Here is a 23,697-nt window from a genome sequence, read left to right as displayed (position 1 = left end):
GGGAGGTTGAAGATATAAGTACTGAAATTACTTCCGATACAGATCTCCACTTGTACCCGTTCTACTCCACACACATACACACATGCCTAGGCACATTGCCCCACTACAGAACAAGTGCTACACCATCTGCCCTGCTTCCTTCGCCACTGCCAATGAAAGGAGACAGTGAGCTATGCGCAGTTTTTAACTCCCTGTGCAGCCATACACCACTTGCCATACCACCTTGGTGTGGTGCTGAATGCAAGCGTCCCTCATACACACATTGTCTCACTATAGCACAGGTAGCAACAGTAGAAGGTTTCTTCACACATGGGCATATGCATGCCCCACAGAACAGATGCTGCATGGGCAGCAACACATTTCCCCCAATGTAAAATGCTTTAGGTTTAGGGTCTCCTTAATGTCTTTCCTGAGGAGCTGCGCATTCTGCCGAAGTGCCTGGCTTTCTTTCAGTAAGATCTGTGTTTGTTCTGTATGAGGAAGAGACAGGAGGGTGCTATGACAATTCTGTGCCAACGGAGGAAGCAGAACCAGATGGAATCTGGGTTCCATCCTGTTCCATGCTTTCAGAAAATGCATTTGCAAACCTTTGAAAGTACTCCATGTGCCTATAACTTTCAACATCTTGTGTCTCCTTTTTAGTTTTTATTAAAAATTTTGTGGTCATTGTGGTGTCCTCCTATAAAAATTCAAGGCTGAAATCACCTCTAGCCCAGTGTCCTCTCTTGGGCACAATGCCTCCAAATGAGTTGATTTTGCACACACTGTGACAGTAATGAATCTCACTCTTAAATCTGAGTGTGTGGACTATGATTTTGGTCTCAGATTTGCTGCTACTGCTTCACAAAGCATTTGCATCATGGAATTCATAACCGTGACACAGCCACGGATGGGCCTGGATGGGCACTGGTCCAACCATTCTTGCCTTAGGCCTGTCCAGTCTAATAGCCAATGAGGCCTCAAAACACCTCAGTGGTGGTGCCACACTCTCCTCTCCTCCAAACCATTATCTGCTCCTTTGAGGGCTGGGGTCCATGGCCTGGCATTTGCCCCTCTGGCTCTGAAGCCCCTGGTCCCCGGTCTACTCAGAGCCTTCCCTGGTGGTGATTCCTATAGTTATCCTGTGTCAGCCCTGCAGACTTCCCTGTATCACATCCCACACTCAATGAGGTCACTTCCTGTTTCTTAACTGGCAGGGTTGTGGTACAAAAAGCCTACATCACCGGTGCAGGTTGCTTACAGGAATCTCTGCCAGGGTTAGCTCTGAGGTAGACCGGGAGGAGGGCACAGGGTTTCAGAGACAAATGGGTAGATGCCAGGCTATGGCCCCGCTGGTCCTTGAAGGTGCAGATGGCGGATTGAGATGGAAAAGAGGAGAAAAATGAAGATGTACAGTAAGTAGGGGCAGAGGGGATAGAAGGAAAGAGAAGAGAGAGGGGGAGATAAATGCAGGGGAAGGTTTAAAAAAAATCTATGTGGAGTGGAGTGGGAAGGGCAAGGTCAGGCCCACCCAAAATAACAGGTCTGGATATGCCCCTGGTTCATAGGATGTGATATGTATAGGCAACTTAACCAGGTGTGCTTGAACACTGCTTTTAATCAGGCCTTGTGCAGAGCTGGCCTACTGTCCAGCTGTCGTGGTTTAGGGATGCATTTCATTAATATTATTTACTCTTTGGTGTGGAAAACTAAATGTATCTCACTGAAAACTGAAATGCAAAGGCTGAGTAATTTGATTGGAAAAAAAAAAAAAAAAGAATCACAGAGACCTTCTGGAATTTAAGCATCTGCATATCAGTCAGATCAGAGCAGAGAGAGGAGCTGATTTATTCCTCATTCTTACACTTTCTTAGTATTTCAAAGAGCAAACAATTTAAAGATCTTTCTTGCGGCTGCTTCCTACGAGAAGCCATTTTTGGCAGGTGGTGTTGGTGCCTCCTACGTGGGACTGAAGTACACAGCAACTCTTGTCTTTTCAAAAGGAATGAAGAGTTTTTGTTTTTTCTTTTTGCAGGGGAGGGGTGTGAAGAATCTCATGCTGATCATGGGGGAGGGGTGCGAGGCAAGGGTGCTTTAATAAGGAAAGGGAAGACGGAGGGAAGTGGAAGAATATCAGAGAGAACAAAGAGAGAGAAGGAGGGATAAAGTATGACTGAGGAGAGAGAGAGACAGCAGCCTGAGAAAAAGGGAGGGACCGAGAGAGTTAAAGACAGAAAGAGAGAGGGCCTGAGCATGAGAAAAGCAGATGATCAGACAGACAGGTGCTGGAATACACCAGTTTACCTTTGCCCTTGATAGTCTAGTGACTCTACAGAGGCTCCAGTCCTGACCTCTGTCCTCAGCTACCCTGAATGCAGTGGTGTTATGTGAATGCAGATGTTGGGTGGGAGTGGTAACAGCTTGCCTTCACAGCCTCTCACTGTGGGATTATCTTTTATCACAACAGAGCAGAGCTGTGCTTACAGATGGAGGCGGTCAGTAAATGGGCTGCAGGGAGGAAATGCTAGGTGCAATGCCATGATATGAATCACATTAGCAGCTACCTTATTCCTCCTATCAGAACACACTCTCTGTCTAATCTAGAGCAACAAAATAATCTTTTTTTTCTACCTTTTGTTGTCTCTGGTTTCTGCTTTCTTCATTTTCTCTCTCCATTCCATCCTCTTTCTCTGTCCCTTCCATTTTTCTCTGTCTCCTCTCCTTCCCCCATGCTCTGGCATTTCTTTCTTCTCCTTTCCTTCTGTCCTTCCCACCCAATCTCACCCCATGGTCTGGCATGTTTCCCTTCCCCCATGCCCTGGGATCTCTCTCCTCTCTTCTCCTTCTATCTCTCTCTCTCCCTCCATGCTCTGGCATCTCTCTTCTCTCCTTCCCTTCCATCTTGCCCTCCCCCTAATATGCTCTGGTATCTCCTCTATTTATTTTCCCTCCTTCTTTTCTCCCTGGTCTGGCATCTGTCCCCTTCCCTCTCCCCATGCCCTGGCATCTCTTCCTCCCCCTCCATGGTTTGGTATCTCCGTTTCTTCCCCCTTTCCCACCCTCCTTTTCTTTACCATGGTCAGGCATCTCTCTTTGTTTCCTCTCCCTTCCCTGGTCTTCCTTCTCCCTTTCCCTAATCAGGTGCAGCATTTCTCTTCCCCTCCCTCCCTCCCTCCCTTTGCCACCCTTCAGTCGTCAGTGAAACATTCATAATTCACTGCTCTTGCCGGCATCGGGCCTTCCTCTCTGCTGAGTCCCACCTACTTCTTGTTTTTGCGAAGGCAGGACCCGGCAGAAAAGAAGGCCCCATGCCAACAGGAACAGCGAATTGTGAATGCTGCTGCTGCTGGGAAGAAATTCTTGATGCTTACGCTGGCACCGGCCCTCAAAGGAATCATCTGAGCACTCCTTATCCTGCCACTGGCCCGAGTCTTCTTAGCGTTGCATCCCACCCTCTCTGACGTAACTTCCTTCTTTCTAAGGAGCAGGACGCAGCGTCAAGAAGATTCCAGGGCCATCAGCAGGGCAGTGTTTGTATACTGCTGCTGCTGGCCACGTTTCAGTATGGGGAGGGAAGGGGGATGGATGGAGAGGTGCCAGAAGTGTTGCCCCCTGGAAAGTGCCATCTGAGGCCACTGCCTCAGTTCGCCTCATTATAGGATCGCCCCTGCTAGGACCTAACAGAGAGGAAAAGACTTTCTTGTTTGTTTGTTTTGTTTACACCACAGCACCAGAGTCTACAAAATAAACCTGCTAGGACATTTGGAAAAAAAATGTCCGATTGGGTGAGAAAAGCGAATTGAATCGAAAAATCGATTCAATATACCAAATCGAATCAAAAAAATTTTTTCCCTGATTTGGGCTGCACAAATGCAAACTCACTCCTACCTTTGTGCCTCTGTCTTCCAAAATGGCATTGCCTGAGTTTCACATGATGCATCCTGGGATGCACCACTTGGGGCCAGTCTGCTAAATAAAGGCATTTTAGTTTTATTTGGCACTCTACCCAGACTAACAAATAAGGGAAAAGTTCCCTTATATAGCAGAATTATCCTGTGCAGTGTGTCCCTTAATTCACCACGTGAGGTCAGGAACCACCACCATTTTGGAACATGGCAACATTCCTCTTATAGTTAAAGGTATGGGCGGGGGACTCAGGGCACAGGAAGGGTCACAAGGGTCAGGGTCCACTAGGGTTGGGATTCTTTTGGAGGTATCAGGGAATCAGAGGGGGGAGGGGAATTCTGCTAAATCATTGGGGGGTGATGATTTCTGGAGGATGGAGGCTTGAGGTTTTGGTGGGTCAGGGAATGAGGAATCAGGAGATTGGGGAGGATCCACTAGACTACCAGTACCAGGGATTCTTTTTGGAGGGTAGAGGCAGCAGGTTGTTAAAAAAATGTGTCCTTTCTCGTCAGTGTGTGAGCCAGTCACCACTCATGTGCTGACAGGAAGGGAGGCATTTTGCTCTTCAGTGCTCTACTGTTGCAATTTGCACACTGTTTGCAAACAGCATCGAGGAGCAAAAATAGGGGTAAATTCTATACATGGCATCTAAAAAATCAGTGTTGAAAAAAATAGCTCTCGGCACCATTCTATAAACAGCACTTAGATATAGGCATCGTTTATAAAACAGCACTTAAGCCCAGGAATTGCCCCTAACTTTAGGCAATTCCTCATGCCTAAATTAGGCGTGGAGCACCCTTATATTTCAATCACGCAGGTAAATTCTAGTCCTATCAGTCCATGATCCTCCTATTTCTGTGCCCCCCCTTTTTTGCACTTGTGTAAAATTTAGGTTACACGTATGTGCCTAACTTTTAAGTAAATCCAATTAGCGCTAATTGCTTGTTAGGATGCCAATTATCAGCTCTCATTGGCTTGTTGTTTGACAAAGTTGCCTATGAAAATTGGGTTCACGCAACTCCAAGCTCCATGTACAGAATTTACCCCATACGCCCTTTTACAAAGGCGAACTAGCGTTTTTAGCGCAGGCAACGGATTAGCGCATGCTATAGCATGCGCTAGCTGAAAAACTACCGCCTGCTCAAGAGGGCGGTAGCGGCTAGAGCATGCAGAATTTTAGCGTGTGCTATTCCGCGCGTTAAGGCCCTAACGCACCTTTGTAAAAGGAGCCCATAGTGTGTTCATCTTGTGTTAGAAGTGCAAGCCATTAGCACTAGTTCTAATGGGCGTTTTCTGCATCAGTCCCTCAGTTCCTGAGAAGTGACAGTGGATGACAGAACAGAATACCGTATGTTCTGTGCTAGTCTTGGTTTCTTCCAATGATGTTAAGTATCTTTATGTAAACCGAGTCAAGCTTCTATTTTAGAAAAAGATTCGGTATATAAATCTAAAGATTAGATTAGATTAGATGAATGTCCACTAAACTCTTCAGATGATTGCTATTTGTGTCTCTTCTCTGGGACTCCTAGTCTCAGTTTACGTGTCACTGTAGAGTGGCAATAGAATGTGAAACTCAGTTTATGTTCCTCATCAAATAATTATCAGCAGCCAATTATCCTACATCATTAGCACAATGTATTAATTTTTTGATGAAAAGAGTGACACATCCGTAGCTTTCAATCCTTCTTTCTGCAGTTTCTGAGTGTATAACAATTACTCTTCCACCCAGGGAGCTGAGAAAATGTATGCATCCTGACACAAAGACCTAGATCAAAAGTCTCAGCTAGCAGGAGTCTCATCACGCCATTTCCCATGGTTCATCTTGTTCCACTGCAGGTGGAGGGACCTGCGAGGTTATCGCGGCTCATCGTTGCTGCAATCGGAACCGGATTGAGGAACGGTCACAGACAGTAAAGTGCTCATGCCTGCCAGGGAAGGTGGCTGGAACCACAAAGGCCAAACCTTCGTGTGTGGATGGTACATTATCTGTGAAGGTCCTTCAGTGAATGCATGGATGTTCAGTTGAATAGATAGTGGACGAGATGACTGGTTAGTTCATTGATTAGTGAGCTGAATGAATGGTTTGTTGGTGATTGTTGAATCAGACTGGGTGATTGGTTTGGTTGGGTTGGGTTGGGTTATGGATTGGTTTGGTTCATTGTTAGTCAAATAGTTGGACAGGGTTGAGCCCCCAATGATATAAGGTGGCGGCCTTACAGTCCAACAACTAGAACCCTATGGACCTTGTTGCCAATGAAGTCCAAACTATACTCCAAAAGAGAATTGGCCAGCACTCTAATTCTCCTGGAGAAAATGTTTGGAAAAAAGGTTTTAAATGAAAAAACTTTTTTAAAATAATGGACATCAGTATGAGCTTTTCTGATAGCACACGAGAGATTATTGGCTCAGGCAGTAACTCGTTGGTGATGACTAGCACCAGACATAAGTCTGAATAAGAACTGCTTCATACATCATATTGTCCTGTTTTATGTATAGTCAAAGAATACTTTAAATTGCTTACAAACATTTGCTCTGGGAGAAAAAACACAAAAAATGAAAAAATACTGAAACAAAGGGTGAATAAATTGTCTCCCAAGACATGATAAAATGAAGTGCTGAAAACTGTAAAGTGCTAAAAGTGAATCTTGAAAAACTTTAGGAAAAGTTATAAGTTAAAATGCGAGTGCAAACACTGAAAAATATATCAAGTTGAAGTGGTACCATAAACTGTATCCTGCTACCATATAATCCATAAGTGTAAAAAACAGTTCATGTTAAAGTTGATAAGAGATGAAGTAAAAAATCTAGATTGAGTGACTTAATATAGTTCATATAGTTCATAAATATAGTTTGTAAAATTTATAAGAATCAAAAATAGTTCATTCAATTGAGAGTTCATATTCTCTATAGCAGTTCATGAAGTTGTATATGGGATTTCATCCAAGACTGCTTGCATACAAACACTAAACTTGAATACTTAGCTCAGTTTTTGTTAGGAATATATGTTGCCTATAGAAATCTCCACTCGACAGAGCTCCGTTTCGCCACCTTCTTCAGGAGCGGGGATTGAAGCCACTATTGAAGCCATCAGCACCGTCCACCAAGGTGTGTGAAAATCAGTATTTTTTCTTTTTTTTTATGTTTTTTCTCCCGGAGCAAATGTTTGTAAGCAATTTAAAGTATTCTTTGACTGTACATAAAACAGGACAATATGATGTATGAGGCAGTTCTTATTCAGACGTATGTCTGGTGCTAGTCATCAGTGAGTTACTGCCTGAGCCAATAATCTCTTATGTGCTATCAGAAAGGCTCATACTGATGTCCATTTTAAAAAAAAAAAATTTTTTTCATTTAAAACCTTTTTTCCAAACATTTTCTCCAGGAGAATTAGAGTGTTGGCCAATTTTCTTTTGGGGCCTTACAGTCCGCCAGGTCCCGGGTTCAATACCCTCAAAGAAGGTTCAGTAGGAAGTGAAATGAATGACAAGGACAGCCAAAAGTGGTTGCATAAAGAACATATTGTACAGAAATAGGCTTAATATTACAGGAAGGCAATGTTTAGAAAGATACATCAAGCATAGGCTGGGTTACAAATATACAGAAAGAAATAGAAATAAGCTTTATAAATGCCGAGTGGATTTAGAGAGAGAAAGGACAGTTTACCTGCATTAACATGTTTCTGAATAGGTGAGAGGCTGTCTCTGTGAGAAGCCAGGGAGATGAGCAAGAGTCCAGAGGAAAGAGAGAGAGAGAGAGAGAGAAGGGGGGGGGGGGGGGGGTCCAGGCTTCAGGGAGAAAGTAAACTTGAAACACATCCTCAGCCTCGTACCCTCTTTACTATTTTTCAGGCTCCTGCGTGCTCCCCTTCTCGAGCTCTGGATACATTCAACTTAACACTTGTAATCCCTTCACATTTCTTTTTCAGTAAAAAAAAAAAAAAAAAAAAGATTATTTCCTCCGGCGGGTCGAATGGGCCGGCCACGTGGCTCAGGCCTACTGGCTTCGACCTCGCGGCGGAGATTTTCCGGCCTATGTCCCGGCCAATCACCGGGTTTAAAAAGTGCAGCAAGTGCCAACGCGCGATTTCACTCACGGACCCGCACCGACAAATGGATAATGGATAAATGGATAAATGGATATCATACTTTAAAATATTTAACTTTGGTTGACTTTTATACCTATATTTGTGTAAAGGCAACATAGGAAACAATGTGTTTTTATAAAATAAGCTCTCACAGATTCTCATACACTAATTTATACCCAAAATGTGTGCAATAGCTACATGCGTGTTTTATAAAATACCTGTGTACATTGCAATTCGGCCATAGCTGTACCCAAAATATGCCCCCAGGAATGCCTATGTGCAGATTGTGTATTTAGAGACCATACAGCTCTGCTGCTTAAGGACCTGCAGAGACATCTAATGGAGTCTGACACTGATTAAACTTGAAACTACATGCCTCCTGGTAAAAGTTGGTCCCAGCCCTGATCTCCCCAGTAAGGGTAAGGCTAATGGGATTATATATACTGCCTAAAATTTACTTAAAGCAACCCACCCAACTTTGAAATGTGCCTGGTTTTTACACATGTATGCCCCCGTGCAATTTTATAAGGGCCATTTTCCACATATAAAACATCTTATAGATGGAACAATTGGGGGAAAACAGGCATGGAAATCTTTCCAACCCCTTTCCTGTGGATGTATTTTTTCTATGTGTATGTATGTACTAGGTCTAGGACAACTGCAGGAGGAATGAAGATAATTTTTTGTGGGTGGGGAAGTTGCAGGGGGACAGTTTTTCAGAGTAGAGGCAATTGGTGGGGTGGTAGGTTAATCTTTAGGAGGTGGAGCATATGGTAGGGTGCTAGGTCAGTTGCAGGGGTAGTTTGCAGGGTGATGGAGCAGTTGCAGGGGTTAGCTTTTGGGGTAGGGGCAGGTTACTGGGTGGTGAGGCAATTGTGGGTATATTTTAGGACTGTGGCAGTTTGTGAGGTAGTAGGGCATTTCAGGGGGCCAGATTTTGGAGTTGGGGCAGTTTGTAGGATGGTGGGGCACTTGTAATGGACAGTTCTAGGGATTGAAGTTTACAGGGTGTTAGGGCAATTGCAAGAGATAGTTTCTGGGGTTAGGGAAATTGGAGTAGTATAAGGAGTCAGGACAGTTACAGGCAGTTTCAGGCTATGTGTCCAGTTTAGGTGTGGTAGACCAGTTAAAACATAGAAACATGATGGCAGATAAAGGCCAAATAGCCCATCCAGTCTGCCCATCCGCAGTAACCAATATCTCTTCCTATCTCTAAGAGATCCCACGTGCCTATCCCAGGTTTTCTTGAATTCAGACACGGTCTCTGTCTCCACCACCTCTTAAGTGGAGAAAAAAGACCTCAGTTAAAGCCACACCTGGCTAATAAACCAAGCAAATTATTATGAATGTACCTACAATGGTTCGATAACAGTCATAGGTCAAGATAAAAACTCCACTCACTTTATACTGCAGAGCACTGATCCATTCCTCTGCAGTTGAGTGGAGTTTTTTTCTTGACCTATGACTGTTATGGGACCACTGTACGTACATTCACAATTGTTGTCCTTGGTTTAACGGTGGTTCCTTAGCCAGGTGTGGCTGTAACCGAGTTCTTTTTTTCTCCACTGATATAATAATATACTCTGAGGTTGATCCTATTTTACCTTCCCTATCATTGGAAAAGAGTAGACTTTGGCTGTTTATTGGTAGATATTCAAAGCCAATCAACCAGGTTAGAGAACTTCTTGCCTGGTTGTCTTGCAGTGAGCAGGTCCCCAGGGAATACTGAGCAGCATCTATCCAGAGAGTATCACTGAATATCCCCTCTAATCAGCTATTATGTGGGCAGTCCAAGAGCAGAGTCAGGGTGGAGTAAGCACTTTTTCCTGGAATATTCAATGTCAGGCCATATCTGGTACTGACATTAAGCATCTGGGTATGTCTAGTTGGCCAGATAAATGTTGATATTCAGTCTTTATCTGGTTAACAGCCAAATAGGTCTGCATAAATAGTAGTTCTATCTTTGGCCAATTTAGCTGAACTGATTAAAAGCTGAATATTGGCACTTATCCAGTTACGTGGTGGCTATCTACACATATCCAGATGTTCAATGCCATACCTGGACATGGCCTGGAACTGAATTCTTGGGCATACGTTTGGTGGCGGCAGTCAGCATTTTATAAAAACAAAACACTGATCACACTCCAAGGAACAATTTTTCTGGATTTTCCCATATGCCAAGTTTTATCCCACCTATTAAAATTTTTAGAGAATTGTTTTGCTCCCACATTTCCCCCAGACAAAATAATGTTATTTACCCTTTCATATTTCTTTCCAACTTCATTAACCCCCCCCCCCCACCTTTTACTAAACCGCAATAGTGGTTATTAGCACAGGGAGCCGCTTTGAATGCTCTGCGCTGCTCCTGACGCTCATAGGAACTCTATGAGCATCGGGAGCAGCATGGAGCATTCAGTGCTAATAACCACTATCGCAGTTTAGTAAAAGGGGGAGGAGGGGGGGTTAAGTTAGAAAAAATTTAAATAATTAGAAAATTTCTAAACCTAGATAAATGGGCTATTTGCAAATTGCCCACCCTCCCTGCATATAGATTCATTATTCCCTGCCTGCTTGTCAGGATCTATTTGTTCTCTGACTTTGACTGTAGCTGCCTTTTGCTACCTCAGATAACTGCCTATTTGTTTGGTTGGTCATGAATATGAGCCAGATGCACTAAACAGGATTGGTAAGACCGCATGGGTCCACTCCGATCCAATTTTTGCCTGATTCTAAAAGAGATATTGATGCAGTAAAAAAATTTGCATGCAAATGATTCATGCGGAGGTTCATCATAATCCCCGTCTCTCCCGTCTGATTGATCACTGTGAGAGTGACTCTCACACATGCGCAGAGTCAGCAGGCAAAGCCCGAACAGCTGAGAGGCAGGGGAAGCCCCAGAACAGCCTCCTGCCACTCAGCTGTCTCTTTTTTTTTTTTTTTTTAATGGACACAGATGCTGTGTGATGTTACACACGCACAATATCTGCCCCATTAAAAAAAAGTCCCCTTTCCAAACAAAAGATGTTACATTTCAGATATAGTAAATATTTGCCCCAGATGATTTACAGTCTACGGTTGTATCTGAGACAATGAAGAGCAAAGTGATTTGCCCAAGGTCACAAGGAGCACCTGTGGGAGAAATGGGATTGGAGCTGTGATAGAGAATGACATGGGGACACATTTTTCCATGTCCCTGCGGGAACTCATTTTCCTGTCTCATCCTGGAGAGTTCTTTTCCTGTCCCTGCCCCATTCCTGCAAGCTCTGTCCTCATCTGCACAAGCCTCAAACATTTTAAAACCATAAGTGTTCGAGGCTTGTGCAGTTAAGGCAGAGCTTACAGGAATGGGGCAAGGACAGGGGCAGCATCAAAACTTGTGGGGATGGGACAAGGAAATTGAGTTCCTGCGAGGATAGGGAAAAATTTGTCCCCATGTCATTCTCTACACCAGTGGTTCCCAAACCTGTCCTGGGGGACCCCCAGCCAGTCAGGTTTTCCAGATATCCCTAATGAATATGCATGAGAGATATTTGCATACCTGTCACTTCCATTATATGCAAATCTCTCTCATGCATATTCATTATGGATATCTGGAAAACCTGACTGGCTGGGGGGTCCCCCAGGACAGGTTTGGGAACCACTGCTCTACACTGTGACTTCCTCAGTCCACTGTTCTAACCACTGGGCTACTTCTCTCATTGAATTAAATCATTTTAGTGAATGGTCAAGTTAGATGGTAGTTTCATTTAGTTCAGGGGTTCTCAAACAGTCCTCAGGTGCCAAACAAGTTTTTCAGAATATCCACAATGAATACGCATGAAATAGATTTGCCTACAATGGATGTAGCACATACAAATGAATACTCATTGTGGGCATCTTGAAAACAGACTGGCTTGGTGTGTCGCACGTACCTGGGCTGAGATTGCTTGCAGTGATCACTTGAACACTCAAGAGATCGCATTGGTTTAGTTGGTGGTTAGATAGTTGATTCATCTGGGTGATTCAGTAACTAGATGTTGGACTGCTCATGCTGTTAATGGAATAGATTTAAGCATTGGGTTGGTTGAACAGCAAATTGCTTTGGATGAGTATTTGAATGGATGGCAGTTTGGATGATTGTTTTGTTAGTAGTTAGATTAGATGGTAGTCTGCATGGTTTTCTGGGTAAATAGTATAAGGACCCCCTTATACTACTCCAGTTATTTAATTGAATGATGGCATGCTTGAAAATTGAACAAGTTGAATGGATTAATTTGAATAGTTTTTACCAAGAAGCTGAGTGTTTGATTTGCTATTTAGCTGCCTGGTCAGTTTTAATATTTCATGTTAGAAAAACCCCCCCAACAGTTTAGTCTATTTTAAAAGTTCATAGTCCTCACTCTCAATGTAAATAGAATGTAATTTAGAAACAGCCCCTTAGACTCAGGAAGATGTTATTGTAGTATAACCCTGTCTTCTTAAAAAACGGACAGAGTTGTGAGTAATCAATCTTCCTATATGTGTTTTCCAGCTTCTATAGTAACTGGAAAGTGGTGGTGTGAAATGGAGCCGTGCCTAGACGGAGAGGAATGTAAGACATTACCGGATAACTCTGGCTGGATGTGTGCACAAGGGAACAGAGTGAAAACAACAAAGGTAAAGAAGACACAATCAGTCCTGCTTGTTTGCACTGAAGATGCAAGCCTATTTTCTTTCTTTCTTTGTTTTTGCTTTGTTTTTATTAATTTTCAAATGCAAAACTAGAGAATGACACGAGGAAAAAATTTGTCCCCATCTCCCTACCATCCCTGCAAACTCAGTCCCTGTCCCCACCCCGTCCTAATGAGCTCGGTCCCCATCCCTGCCCCATCCCCGTGAGCTTGGTCACCATCTCCGTCCCGTCCATGTGAGCATGGTTCCCGTCCTCACCCCCATCCCCGCAAACCATCTGATCCCATCTGCACAAGCTTTGAATAGTTTTATACTGAACTTATTTTATTAAAGTATAAAAAGAAACAGTATGTACAATTGTCATATTATAAATCAGAGTTCTGGCTGCTGAACTAGAGGAAGAGATCTTGGCAGGGCTTTGTTTATAAACATTTATTAACACAGCTACAATACTACTTTATCCTAATGCATAAAAAAAAGAAAAGAAATATAAATTTTTTCTAGCTTTATTGCCTGGTTTCTGCTTTCCTCATCTTCTTGTCATTCCCTTCCTTCCATCCACTGTCTGCCTTCTCTCTGCCTCTTCTAAAAGGTATCTGCTCTATTTCTATGCCTCTCCAAGAAACTGTCTACTTCTCCCTTCCATCACTCCCTCCCCCCATTGGTCTGGCACCCATCTTCTTCCCTCCGCTCCCCTCATGGTTTGGCATCTGTCTTCTTTCCTTCCATCTCTCCCTCCCTCCCCCAAGTGTTTTTTTAGCATATCTCTCCTCCTTTCCTCCCTTCATATCTGGCATCTGTCTCCTCCCCCTCCCCATCTCCTCCCCCAATGCTCTGGTATCTCTCTCTCCATTTCCCTTCCTTTTCTGCTTATCCTTCTCAATTTGTTTTCTACCTCTTGTCTTTACTTTCCAGTCCTGTTTCCCTTTCATTGTGTCTACCACAGCTCTTTCCCTCACCCTTTCTAGTCTCACTAACTCTATCCTCTTCCCTCAATCCAGCATGTGCCTTTTTCTTTATCCCCTCCTTCCATCCAGTATGTGCGCTCGTTCTCTCCTCTCCACTTCCTTCAAGAGTCTGCTCCCTTCTCAATCCTCTCCCATCCAGTGTCTGTTCCCCTGTCTCTCCCCCTCCCATCCAGCATCTGCTCCCCTTTCTCTCCTCCCCACTTCCTTCTAGTGTCTCCTCTCCTCTCTCCTTCCCACTTCCCTTCAGCGTCTTTTCCCCTCTCACTTCCCCCTTCCATCCAGTGTCTGCTCCTCCCTCTCTCTCCATTTCGTTTCAGCATCTGCTCCCCTCCCCCCTCTCTTTCCACTTCCCTTCAGTATCACTTAACCTCTTCCCCTTGTCAGGCTATCTCCCTCCCTTCCCCTTCACGGGCGCTTTTCAGTTTTCTCTTTCTGAGGGGTCTTGACACAGCAATGTTCTCACAAGTCCCATGTGACTGCCCGAAACTTCTCTGTTACACCTTCCTGTTTCCACCTGGGTGGCTTGCATCAGAGGAGACGCTTTGGGTAGTCGTGTTGGATATGTGAAAATGATTACCATGTCCGGACACCTCAGAAAGAGAAAACTCTGAAAAGCACCCATGAAGGTGAGGGGGAGGGAGATGGCTAGACAAGAGAAAGAGATGCCCAGATGTTTATTTTTTACAGCTGGGATCGGGAGGGAGCGAGTGTCGCGATTGCAAGGAGGGCTGTTGACTGGGAGGGGTGGGAAGGGAAGGAACGCGGCAGACACTTTACTGCGTGGACAAGGCCATTCACCACTCCACGGGGCAGTGAATGGCCTTGTCCCCGTACCCGTGGCAACCAGTTATTTTCCTCCTCGTTCCTGCGGGTTACCAACGGCTACCAGTCACTGTGTCATTCTCTAACTGAAACATCAAATCAAGATCAGCCCCTGCAAACTCACCACACCCACCCCAGCTCAACAGTTACTTGATAACTCTAAACCTTTGGGACCTAATGCACTCAGCATCCAGATCACACAAATAATCTCAGGACTTATCTCTCACTGATTTAGATCAGTGGCTACCAACCCTGTCCTGGAGGACCACAAGGCCAATCGGGTTTTCAGGCTTGCCCTAATGAATATGCATGAGAGAGATTTTCATATAATGGAAGTGACAGGCATGCAAATTTGCTCCTTGCATATTCATTAGGGCTTTGCAGAAAACCCGATTGGTCTGGTGGTCCTCTAGGACAGGGTTGGGGACCACTGATTTAGATCACATTCAAATTATCACACCAAAGAAACAAAAGGAACCCAAACAAAACTTCTTCACAGTTTCTCAGATGATAAAGGTTGCTGGGCAGCAGCAGCAATTCACAGCGCAGCCCTGCTGCCAGCGCCGGCGCCATCTCTTCACTGTAGCCCACACTGACAATGTCCTGTTTCCGCTGAGATGGGTCACAGTAGAGAGAAGGCACCGGGGCCGGCAGCAGGGCAGTGATGTAAATTGCAGCTGCCACCCAGCAACTTTTACAACAAAGTTAAGGTCAATGCACGGGAGTTGGATAAAAGGAGTAGAGGCAGGGGAAGGGACGCTGGCTGGTAACAAGATGCCAGTTCTACTGGAGTGCCATCTAGAAACAGACAGGTCAAATTTGGGGGAGGGGTAGAAGGCAGAGAGGGAGCGATACTGAATTTCAGGAAGGGAAAACTGTTGGACTCAAATGTGGGAAGGAAGGAGAGATGTGAGAGTCAGGGATGGAGTAAGGGTTAGGGAGGGTAAAGAAGATAGAAAGAACAAGGAGAGGTGGCAGCAGGAGGACAGAGTGAGATGGATTTGGAGGTGGCCAGAGGGCTGAGAGATGGATGTGGAGCAGGCAAAATGGGAAGAGGGAGAGATGGATTTGGTGAAGGCAAAATGGGGAAAGGGAAAGAGATTCAGGAGAGGAGGCAGAAGTGGAAGAGAGAGATGGACGACTCAGGCAAAATGGGGAAAGGGAAAGAGATTCAGGAGAGGAGGCAGAAGTAGAAGAGAGAGATGGACGACTCAGGGAAGCAGAGGAGAGATAGACTCTGGGCCGGGAAGGAGGAGGGAGTGGAAAGTACAGGAAGGAGACATGTTGGACTTATGAAAGAGAGAAAGAAAGAGGAAAGAAATGCTGGGTTACAAGGGTGGAGTAAGCAACAAGGAGGGGAGATGCTAGAAATGGTGGATCCATGTGCGAGAGTTGTCAAGGAGATGAGTGAGCAGAATAATGAGTATATGAAAGTAGAAATGTGGTAATGGGAAGCAGATAAAAGGAAATAAAAGGATGGGAAATTTGAAAACTAGGGGATGAGAGAAGGAGCTAGAAAGTTGATTAGATAAAAAGTGGAAAGGAATAAAGCAATGTTCCCTCTTAAGGTGTGCAGCTGCTCACCTTTTGGTAGCAGGCTGTGCAGCTAGTGCACTAGGACCTCAAACCGTACTCTGCTACTGCTGCTTTCCTAACTTGCAGCAGCAGTGGCAGCAAACTGAAATCCAGCCATCAACATCATTTCTTTATTCTGGGGCAGAGATGGCAGCAGCCAGCAGGTAAAGGAAGGTCCCTCGGTGGTTGGATTTCAGTTTGCTGCTGCTGGTTTAGGAAAGCAGCAGCAGCAATGGTGTGGAGGCGAGGGGGTAGAACACTAGCTTGAAGTGGGGTACAGGGTGAATGAGAGAAAGGGGCAGGATACTAGATGAAAGTGGAGTGAATAGAGAGAGAGAGAAGGGGGCAGATGCTGGCTAGAAATGAGGTGGAGGGAGGGAGAGAGAGAATAGGCAGATGGCTGGACGGAAGTGGGGAGGAGACAGAGGGGGCAGATGGCTGGATAAAAGTGGGGAGAAGAGATAGGGGGCAGACACTGGATGAAAGTGGGGAGAAGAGAGAGGGGGCAGACACTGGATGAAAGTGGGGAGAAGAGAGAGAAGGGAGCAGAGGCTGGATGATAGTGAGTAGGAAATAGGGGAAGATGATGGGTGGAAGTAGGGAGGAAAGGGGGCAGACACTGGATAGAAGGGGTAGAGAAAGAGAGCACGTATTGGATGGAGGGAGAGGATAAAGAAAAAGGGCACATCCTGGACTGGAGGAAGAGACTAGAATTAGAGATACTGGGATTGTGAAGGAAAGAGGTGCCAAACGGTAGACATACATAGTGAAAAAAGGGAAATTGAGGACTAGATAGTAAGAAAGAATATAATTCAGAGGCAGAAAATAAATTGAAGAAAGCTGAAAGGCAAAGGAGAGAAAAGTAACAGGAAATCCTGGCAAAAGTTAAGAGAAAAAGAGGAAAGCAGAAACCAGAGAATGGGACCACAATTAGAAAACAAACAAAGGTACAAAAAAATTTTATTTTTCATTTAAGATAAAAGTAGTGCGGCAGCTGTTACTAAATGTTAATAAATAAAAATAGAAAATGGTAATAAGATATTATCCCCCCACCCACCCCCTTTTACAAAACTGTAGCGCAGTTTTTAGCGCCAGATGTTACTGCCATGGCCGTTGCTAAAAACTGTGCTAGTTTTGTAAAAGGGAGGTGGGTATATTTTGATTGGACTAATTTTAATACCTTATTGACTACTTGGACAGGGGACTTCAGCAGTTACATTGTGAATTGTGACTTTTGAATATTCCTCTGCATGTGCTTTTTTTAATGTTATGCTTCGACATACACCGAGCCAACTTTAGTGTGGTGGTATTTCGATTTCATGGGACACATTACTGTGGCCAGAGTAATGGCAGACAAGCAGGGCTGGGAAACAGTAAGCTATTCCCATGGTAGATACTTCCTTTATAATCAAACATAAGACAGGGAGAAGCAGCCATAAAGAATGGGAATGACTGCTGTCACCACACTGCTCGCCTGTCATCACTGCTGTTGATCTGGTTGCCAGGGAAGAGAGAGGTTGATCTCTTAATCTTGGTAATAATTTATTTATTATTATTTTTTAAATTTAACCAGAATGATATCCTAGCCACGACCCTAAGCCTCCTTGGTCCTTCTCTTATATCATAGAACGTCCAATCACCTCTTTCAAAATCAAGCCATTTTAAATATTGTAAGCATTCAGCACTGTTCCCAAGTAAAACTGGAAAAATCAAAAACAGAACTCTATTCTCAACATTTATGTTTCTCTATTTCTCTCTTCTGTAGATTCACCCCCGATACTGAGAGCAACACAAGACACATCCTGAACTGAAAATGTCAACCCTTGAACATGGATGAGACAATATCATCTCCCATCTCTAGAGCTGATTGCCCTGTCCCCATTTTGCCAGGAGGCTATAGGAAGGTGTGCTCACACTAGATGCCTTAGTGTTTTGGAGAGCAGTGGCAATATTCTGATGCAGAACTTCTAAGCCTTGCACTATTGTCTTTTGCTATCAACAATCTCTGCAACAATCTCGGGGGCTCTGCCTTGTGATTTGTCAGACAACTAGAAATTTATTTTACAGAGGCAAGACTATAACTGTTTGCTTTGTAAGGGCTAAGAAGCCATTTTGCTAAATGTTAACACTGGCTGCTGTAATGTCTGTGCAGTTGAAAGCTCTTTTACAGGATTGACTCTTATGAGCACATACTCATATGGATATATAGGGTGGGAATGGGAGACATAAGAAGGAATTCACTCTATTTCAGATGAGGCCATATATCTGGATTTATTAAAGTGGGGGACAAGGAAGTAGAGGAGCAGCCCAATACTTACAGCAGCAGATGAAGAACCAACGAAAGTAGAGTTCAAATCCTACTTTGCCCATTGCTGCTCTTTGAGCAAGTCACTCCACACTTCATTGCCTCAGGTGCAACCTAGATTGTAAGTCCACTTGGACAGGAAAATAACACATGTACCTGATTCTAACTTGCCTTGGGCCTGGATTTGGAAAAGTTAAGTGATTAAATCTTAAAATTCAAATGCATAATTCAGTATTACCTGGAAGTCAGTATTTAATAACAAAAAGGTTTTTCTTTTTGAACCAAATGGCAGAAAAGTGGGATCTAAAAGCTCAAGTCATCAACCTACCTTCACATGTGGAGCTGGGATACGGTAGCAGCAAGTAGTTATGGTAACTACAAGATGGATGAACTAGGATGGCTCAAACCGTTAGCTGATTTGTGCAGTTTCTCAGTCTTCAGCTTCTAGCTATGGGCCACGTTTTCACTTTCATTCAAATACTTCTTAGCAGGACTGGTCTTAATCAACTGTATTGTTTGACCCAAACTGACAAGGCTCAAAGTCAAATAGTTATATGGGTGACAACCTCTTATGTTAAACGCTAACTCAGAACTTCAATCGGTGCATAGGGTTCATTATGTATTGACAAGGAGTACATGAAAGAGTTCCACAGTGGCTCAAGGCCATCAGGGACAAGCCAGGTCACACCTAGTTTAATACTACTGCAAATTCCATAGATGCTCAGGTGGCATGGAGTCAAAGTCATTAAAAGTACTTCATAATGAGAGCTTAGAATGGCATTAAGGAGGCCATGTCAATTTCCAGTCTGCAATGTGTTACAATCCAAATAGTGGCAATGTCTGAAAGGGTTGCCAGATATTGTTACTCAAGGCCTAATGACTTCACCAGTGCTTCTTAACTCAAGTCAGGTTTTCAGAATACCCATAATAAACATACATGAGATAAATATGCATACACTACCCCATCATAGATAAATTCAAGCTCATGCATATTTATCATGAGCGCCCTAAAAACCTGACTGACTACAAAGGATAGCATGTTACTGTACCTGAAGTGATCTCATAATCTGAACACCTTGGTATGGCAAGTTATAAGGCTACAGGTCTTAGCTCCATTGCTGGGGGAACATGGAGAGGGTGCAGGTTCTATATTGAGAGTCTCTCTCTAATCCTCTACAAAATTCATACTTCACTCCCACATAGAAATTTATGCTGAATGATTTCATTTAATTTTTGTAATTGATATCCTGGCTATCACTACACCCTTAAGTAACAATACACATTAACAATGATAAGAGAAAACAGGACACAAGTGTATAAAATATTGTCTATTGACCAATATTAGACAGAAGAGTGGCCTGTTAAGAGGTGTGAGCTGGGAATGAGAGCCCAGGTTCAAATCCCATAGTGGCTCCTTATGGCCTTGGCCAAATCACTTAACCTGATTGCTCTGGGCTGGCTGAAAACTCACCTCATTCATGGCCTGCCATGAAAACTATCACACCTAGGACAGCCCTGCTTAGTCATTTGTAGCTTAATGTTTATAAGCAAGAGGGAAAATACCAAACCAATGGTCAATAAAAACTAGGATTCTAAATCAGTGTTTCTTAAACCTGTCCTAGGGGACCACCAGCTAATCAATTTTTCAGAATATCCCTAATGAATATGCATGACAGATTTGCATAAAATAGAGGTGACAAGACATACAAGAGAATGACATGGGAACACATTATTTCCTGTCCCAAGTTCTATTACTGTCCTTGCCCCATTTCTGCAAGCTCTGTCCTCATCTGCACAAGCCTCAAACTCTTTAATATCATAAGCATTCGAGGCTTGTGTGATTAAGGTAGAGCTTACAGGAATGGGACAGGGACAGTGACAAAACTTGTGGGGACAAGACGGGGAAATTGAGTTCCTGCGGGGACAGGGACAAATTTGTCCCTGTGTCATTCTCTCTCATGCATATTCATTAGAGATTCTGAAAACCTGACTGGTGGGCTATTTCTTGCCCAGAAATAGCTAAGAAGAAAAAATTAAAAAAAACAAAACAAAAACATTTTAATTGAATCAGGTTGGGCAGACTGGATGGACCATTCGGGTCTTTATCTGCCGTCATCTACTATGTTACTATGAGAGTTACTGCTATTGATTATAATGGTAAATTTATCAGGTTACTCAAACTAGCCACCAAACCAAATATTTCTACCTACAGCATGGGTGTCAAATGTTGGTCAAGGGCCATAATCCAGTTGGGTTTTCAGGATTTTTTCAATTAATATGCATGAGCTCTATTAGCATACAATGAAAGCAGTGCATGCAAATAGATCTCATGCATATTCATTGGGGAAATCCTGAAAACCCAACTGGATTGTGGCCCTCAAGGAGGGACTTTGAGACCCCTGAGATAGATGTATTGGGTCTAGACCTGGAGCAATTGTACTGGACACTACCTATTCACTCTATTTTTAGTGGCAGCAGACCTCCTCCAGGGAAGTCTCTGTACCCTAAGCATCAGAGATTCAAGATCGGTTTAAGGTTAAAAACATGGCTTTTTGGCAAGGGCTTTGAGTTTTAGGCCTTAGTTGCTGGCTAGTCTGATTGGTATGGAATGGTGGTTGGGGTCTAGCAGTAGCAATAGTGGGGTAGCTAAGTTTTCTCTCTGTTCTAATTTGTTACATGTTTCTATTCTATTCTAATCTTGTAAGCCCTCTCTAGGTAATTCTCTAAGAGGCAGTATATAATCATAAAATTCAAACTTGAAACTAAGCACAGTTCACCAGAAGCTCTCTCCAAAATGCAACTCAAGAATCTCCTCAGGGGATGTGGGCTATGCTACTATGCAAGCCTGCAGCTACGGCCTAAACACCATTCAAGATGCTGATCCCATTGGCACAGGAAAATGGCTACAACCAAGTACCTCTCGGTCCAGCTGTGTGAAAAGACACCCCCAAACTAGTTCTGATGCTGCTAGACTACCTCATCTTCAAATGGACATTAAAAAAATACAGACTTGATGAAGATTAAGAAACCAGCCTGGGAGGGGCTCAGACTCAGCTGAGTTATCCTCTTCCACAGCGGCCTGCATTTTAAAGTGCACCTCAAAAGCTAGGCACGAGCTGAGCAGGTAGGAAAAGACTAATGCTTTGCCATAGTGCTCTAGAAGAAGCAAGGCTGCTGGCCCAAACATTTAGCTTCTAACCGAAGCTCAGGAGTAGTTGAAAGGAAATCATCCCTCCCTACAGTACAGGTATGATATCCTACCTGCTTCTGCTAACCATAATGTAGCCTAGAACAAACACTGCAGAATTCTTCTTCCCATCTAATTATTATTTAAATCTTTCTCAGGGAAAAAAAAAAAGAAGAAAATAGTGGGGGAGAGAATTCATCCGGAGTCATCCTTACTTCAGATCAAATGAAATTCACTATATGCTTGTTTTGGAATTCTTGTGGTATTCACTGCTTAAATGACACTCAGCTCTCCAATTGGGTCAGGTCTATATATGTCACCATATGCTGGAGACAAATACTACCAAACAAGGACTAGATATTCAAAACCTCTTAAAAAATTCTTCAATAACTGTATGTGGAAGCCTTAGTCCCACCACTCCACCACGGTGAAGAATTTTTCAAGAGGTTTTGAATATCTAGTCCTTGTTTGGTAGTATACTACTTCATTATTTGGACTGATATATAAGTTAAGATACCATAGCCATTTATTTATGTGCTTGAGGAGACAAATACTGAGCATCTAAGGTTCCACAGTATCTTTATGGAGCAAAGCATGCAGAACTTTTTAAAAAATCTACACTTCTCCCTCCGTATCTGCGGTTTCAGTAGCCGTGGATTTGTTTTATTTGTGATTTTTTTTTGTCTAACGTTTCCTCTATTTTTAGGCTGTCCGAGCCTCCCGGATCTTACCTAGTGGTCTAGCGGTGACGTGGGGCAGGAGTGATCTTTCTATGCTCCTGCCCCGTGCAGAGCCATCATCAAAATGGCTGCCGTGAGTTCCTGTTGTAGTCTCGAGACTACAACGGGAACTCATGACAGCCATTTTGATGACGGCTCTGCACGGGGCAGGAGCATAGGAAGATCGCTCCTGCCCCGTGTTACCGCTAGACCATTAAGTAAGATCCGGGGACGCAGGAGGGCGGCGGGGGTGGGTCAGAGCTGGCCAACAAACTTATTCACGATTTTTCGCACTTCGCAGGCCAGCTCTGCACCTAATCCCTGCGAATACAGAGGGAGAGCTGTATATCTCCATCTGCTGGTCAACAGACACAACCCATATGTTCTAAACCAGTGCTCTCAAACTCTTTGAGATAAACTGTAGCTTTTCAGAACCCAGTCAGTTGTACCAAGTGACACCTGCCCTCTTACAAAGCAGAGAGAGATATGTTTGCTAGACCTGCCAACATGGACATTCTGGTATCTGGTTCCTTCTTTAATTAAAGTGAGATAGCTGGAGATATCTTCCTGATGAAAAGCGGGACAGGAGAGATGATGTGTGCTTAGTCAGCAGAAAAGACACATCATTTGAGATCTGATCAGTCTTTTGCCTCAGCTCAAGGTCTTAGACAAGTTTGGACACCAATTCTTCTTCAAAAGGGAGAAGGAAACAGGAAGAGACATCTTTATGATGTATCCAGCTCAGAGACAAATCTGCTATAAAAGTCAGCCTCCTGCTGGTACAAGGGAAGGGATTTCTCCCCACTCTGTCTATATATTGCATTGGTAGAACAGAAGGCAGCTGCAATGATGTGGCCTGCATCCTAGGAGCAGCACTTGACAGCTCACTAGATCCATCTATGAAAAAAAGATGGAATCAAAACACAGCTTGTCAGTTCTTCAATGGCAACTCCAGTAATAGGGCAGAGCTCTAAGGACAGTGTTCCAAATATGGGGTAAACAGGGCAGACTGGATGGTTGGATTGGGCTTTGATGGCAAACCCCAGCAATTAGGAAGTAGGACCAGTGCCACTCTGATTACAGTTTGTGACCTGAAAACAGCATGTACAGTGGGTGTTTTGTATCAAATTCATACCACACGCTATGGGTATCTCAGAAGCGATACACCTTAATGTTAAAAGCAACTAAAATGTCAACTTTACAAGATTGTTGGATTGCTGGTTTAAGCAAGTATTGACAACGAATTCAATTATGCTGCAGCCAAAATTATAAAACCACTAACATAAAAATATAAGTATTGCCTTACTGGGACAGACTAGTACAGCAAGCCCACTATCCTATTTCCAACAGTGGCCAATCCATGTCACAAGTACCTGGCAAGATCCCATTTGCCTAAAAGAGAAAAGCAGAGTTTATGCTGCGTATCCTAGACATATGAGGCAGTGGAGTTTCCAAAGTCCATTTCAACAATGGCTTATGGACTTTTCTTTTAGGTAATTAGC

General features: G+C 43.7%; 1 protein-coding gene across 2 annotated transcripts in view; it reads left to right on the top strand.

The window, feature by feature from the left end:
• Positions 1-18,895, top strand: part of LOC117363937 (chemokine-like protein TAFA-1) — a 67,953-nt gene extending 49,058 nt beyond the window's left edge. For both annotated transcript variants that reach the window (XM_033952660.1, XM_033952577.1), the window contains exons 3-5: positions 5,722-5,862; positions 12,480-12,604; positions 17,750-18,895. In XM_033952660.1, the coding sequence (XP_033808551.1) occupies positions 5,722-5,862; positions 12,480-12,604; positions 17,750-17,767 (284 nt within the window). In that variant the 3' untranslated portion in view covers positions 17,768-18,895. The remainder of the gene's footprint in view (positions 1-5,721; positions 5,863-12,479; positions 12,605-17,749) is intronic.
• Positions 18,896-23,697: the final 4,802 nt, after the last annotated feature.

The sequence above is a fragment of the Geotrypetes seraphini genome, chromosome 1, assembly GCF_902459505.1.
Source record: "Geotrypetes seraphini chromosome 1, aGeoSer1.1, whole genome shotgun sequence".
Taxonomy (NCBI): Eukaryota; Metazoa; Chordata; class Amphibia; order Gymnophiona; family Dermophiidae; genus Geotrypetes; species Geotrypetes seraphini.
The sequence above is the reverse complement of the archived record's forward strand: the minus strand, read 5'-3'. Positions and strand labels throughout refer to the sequence as shown.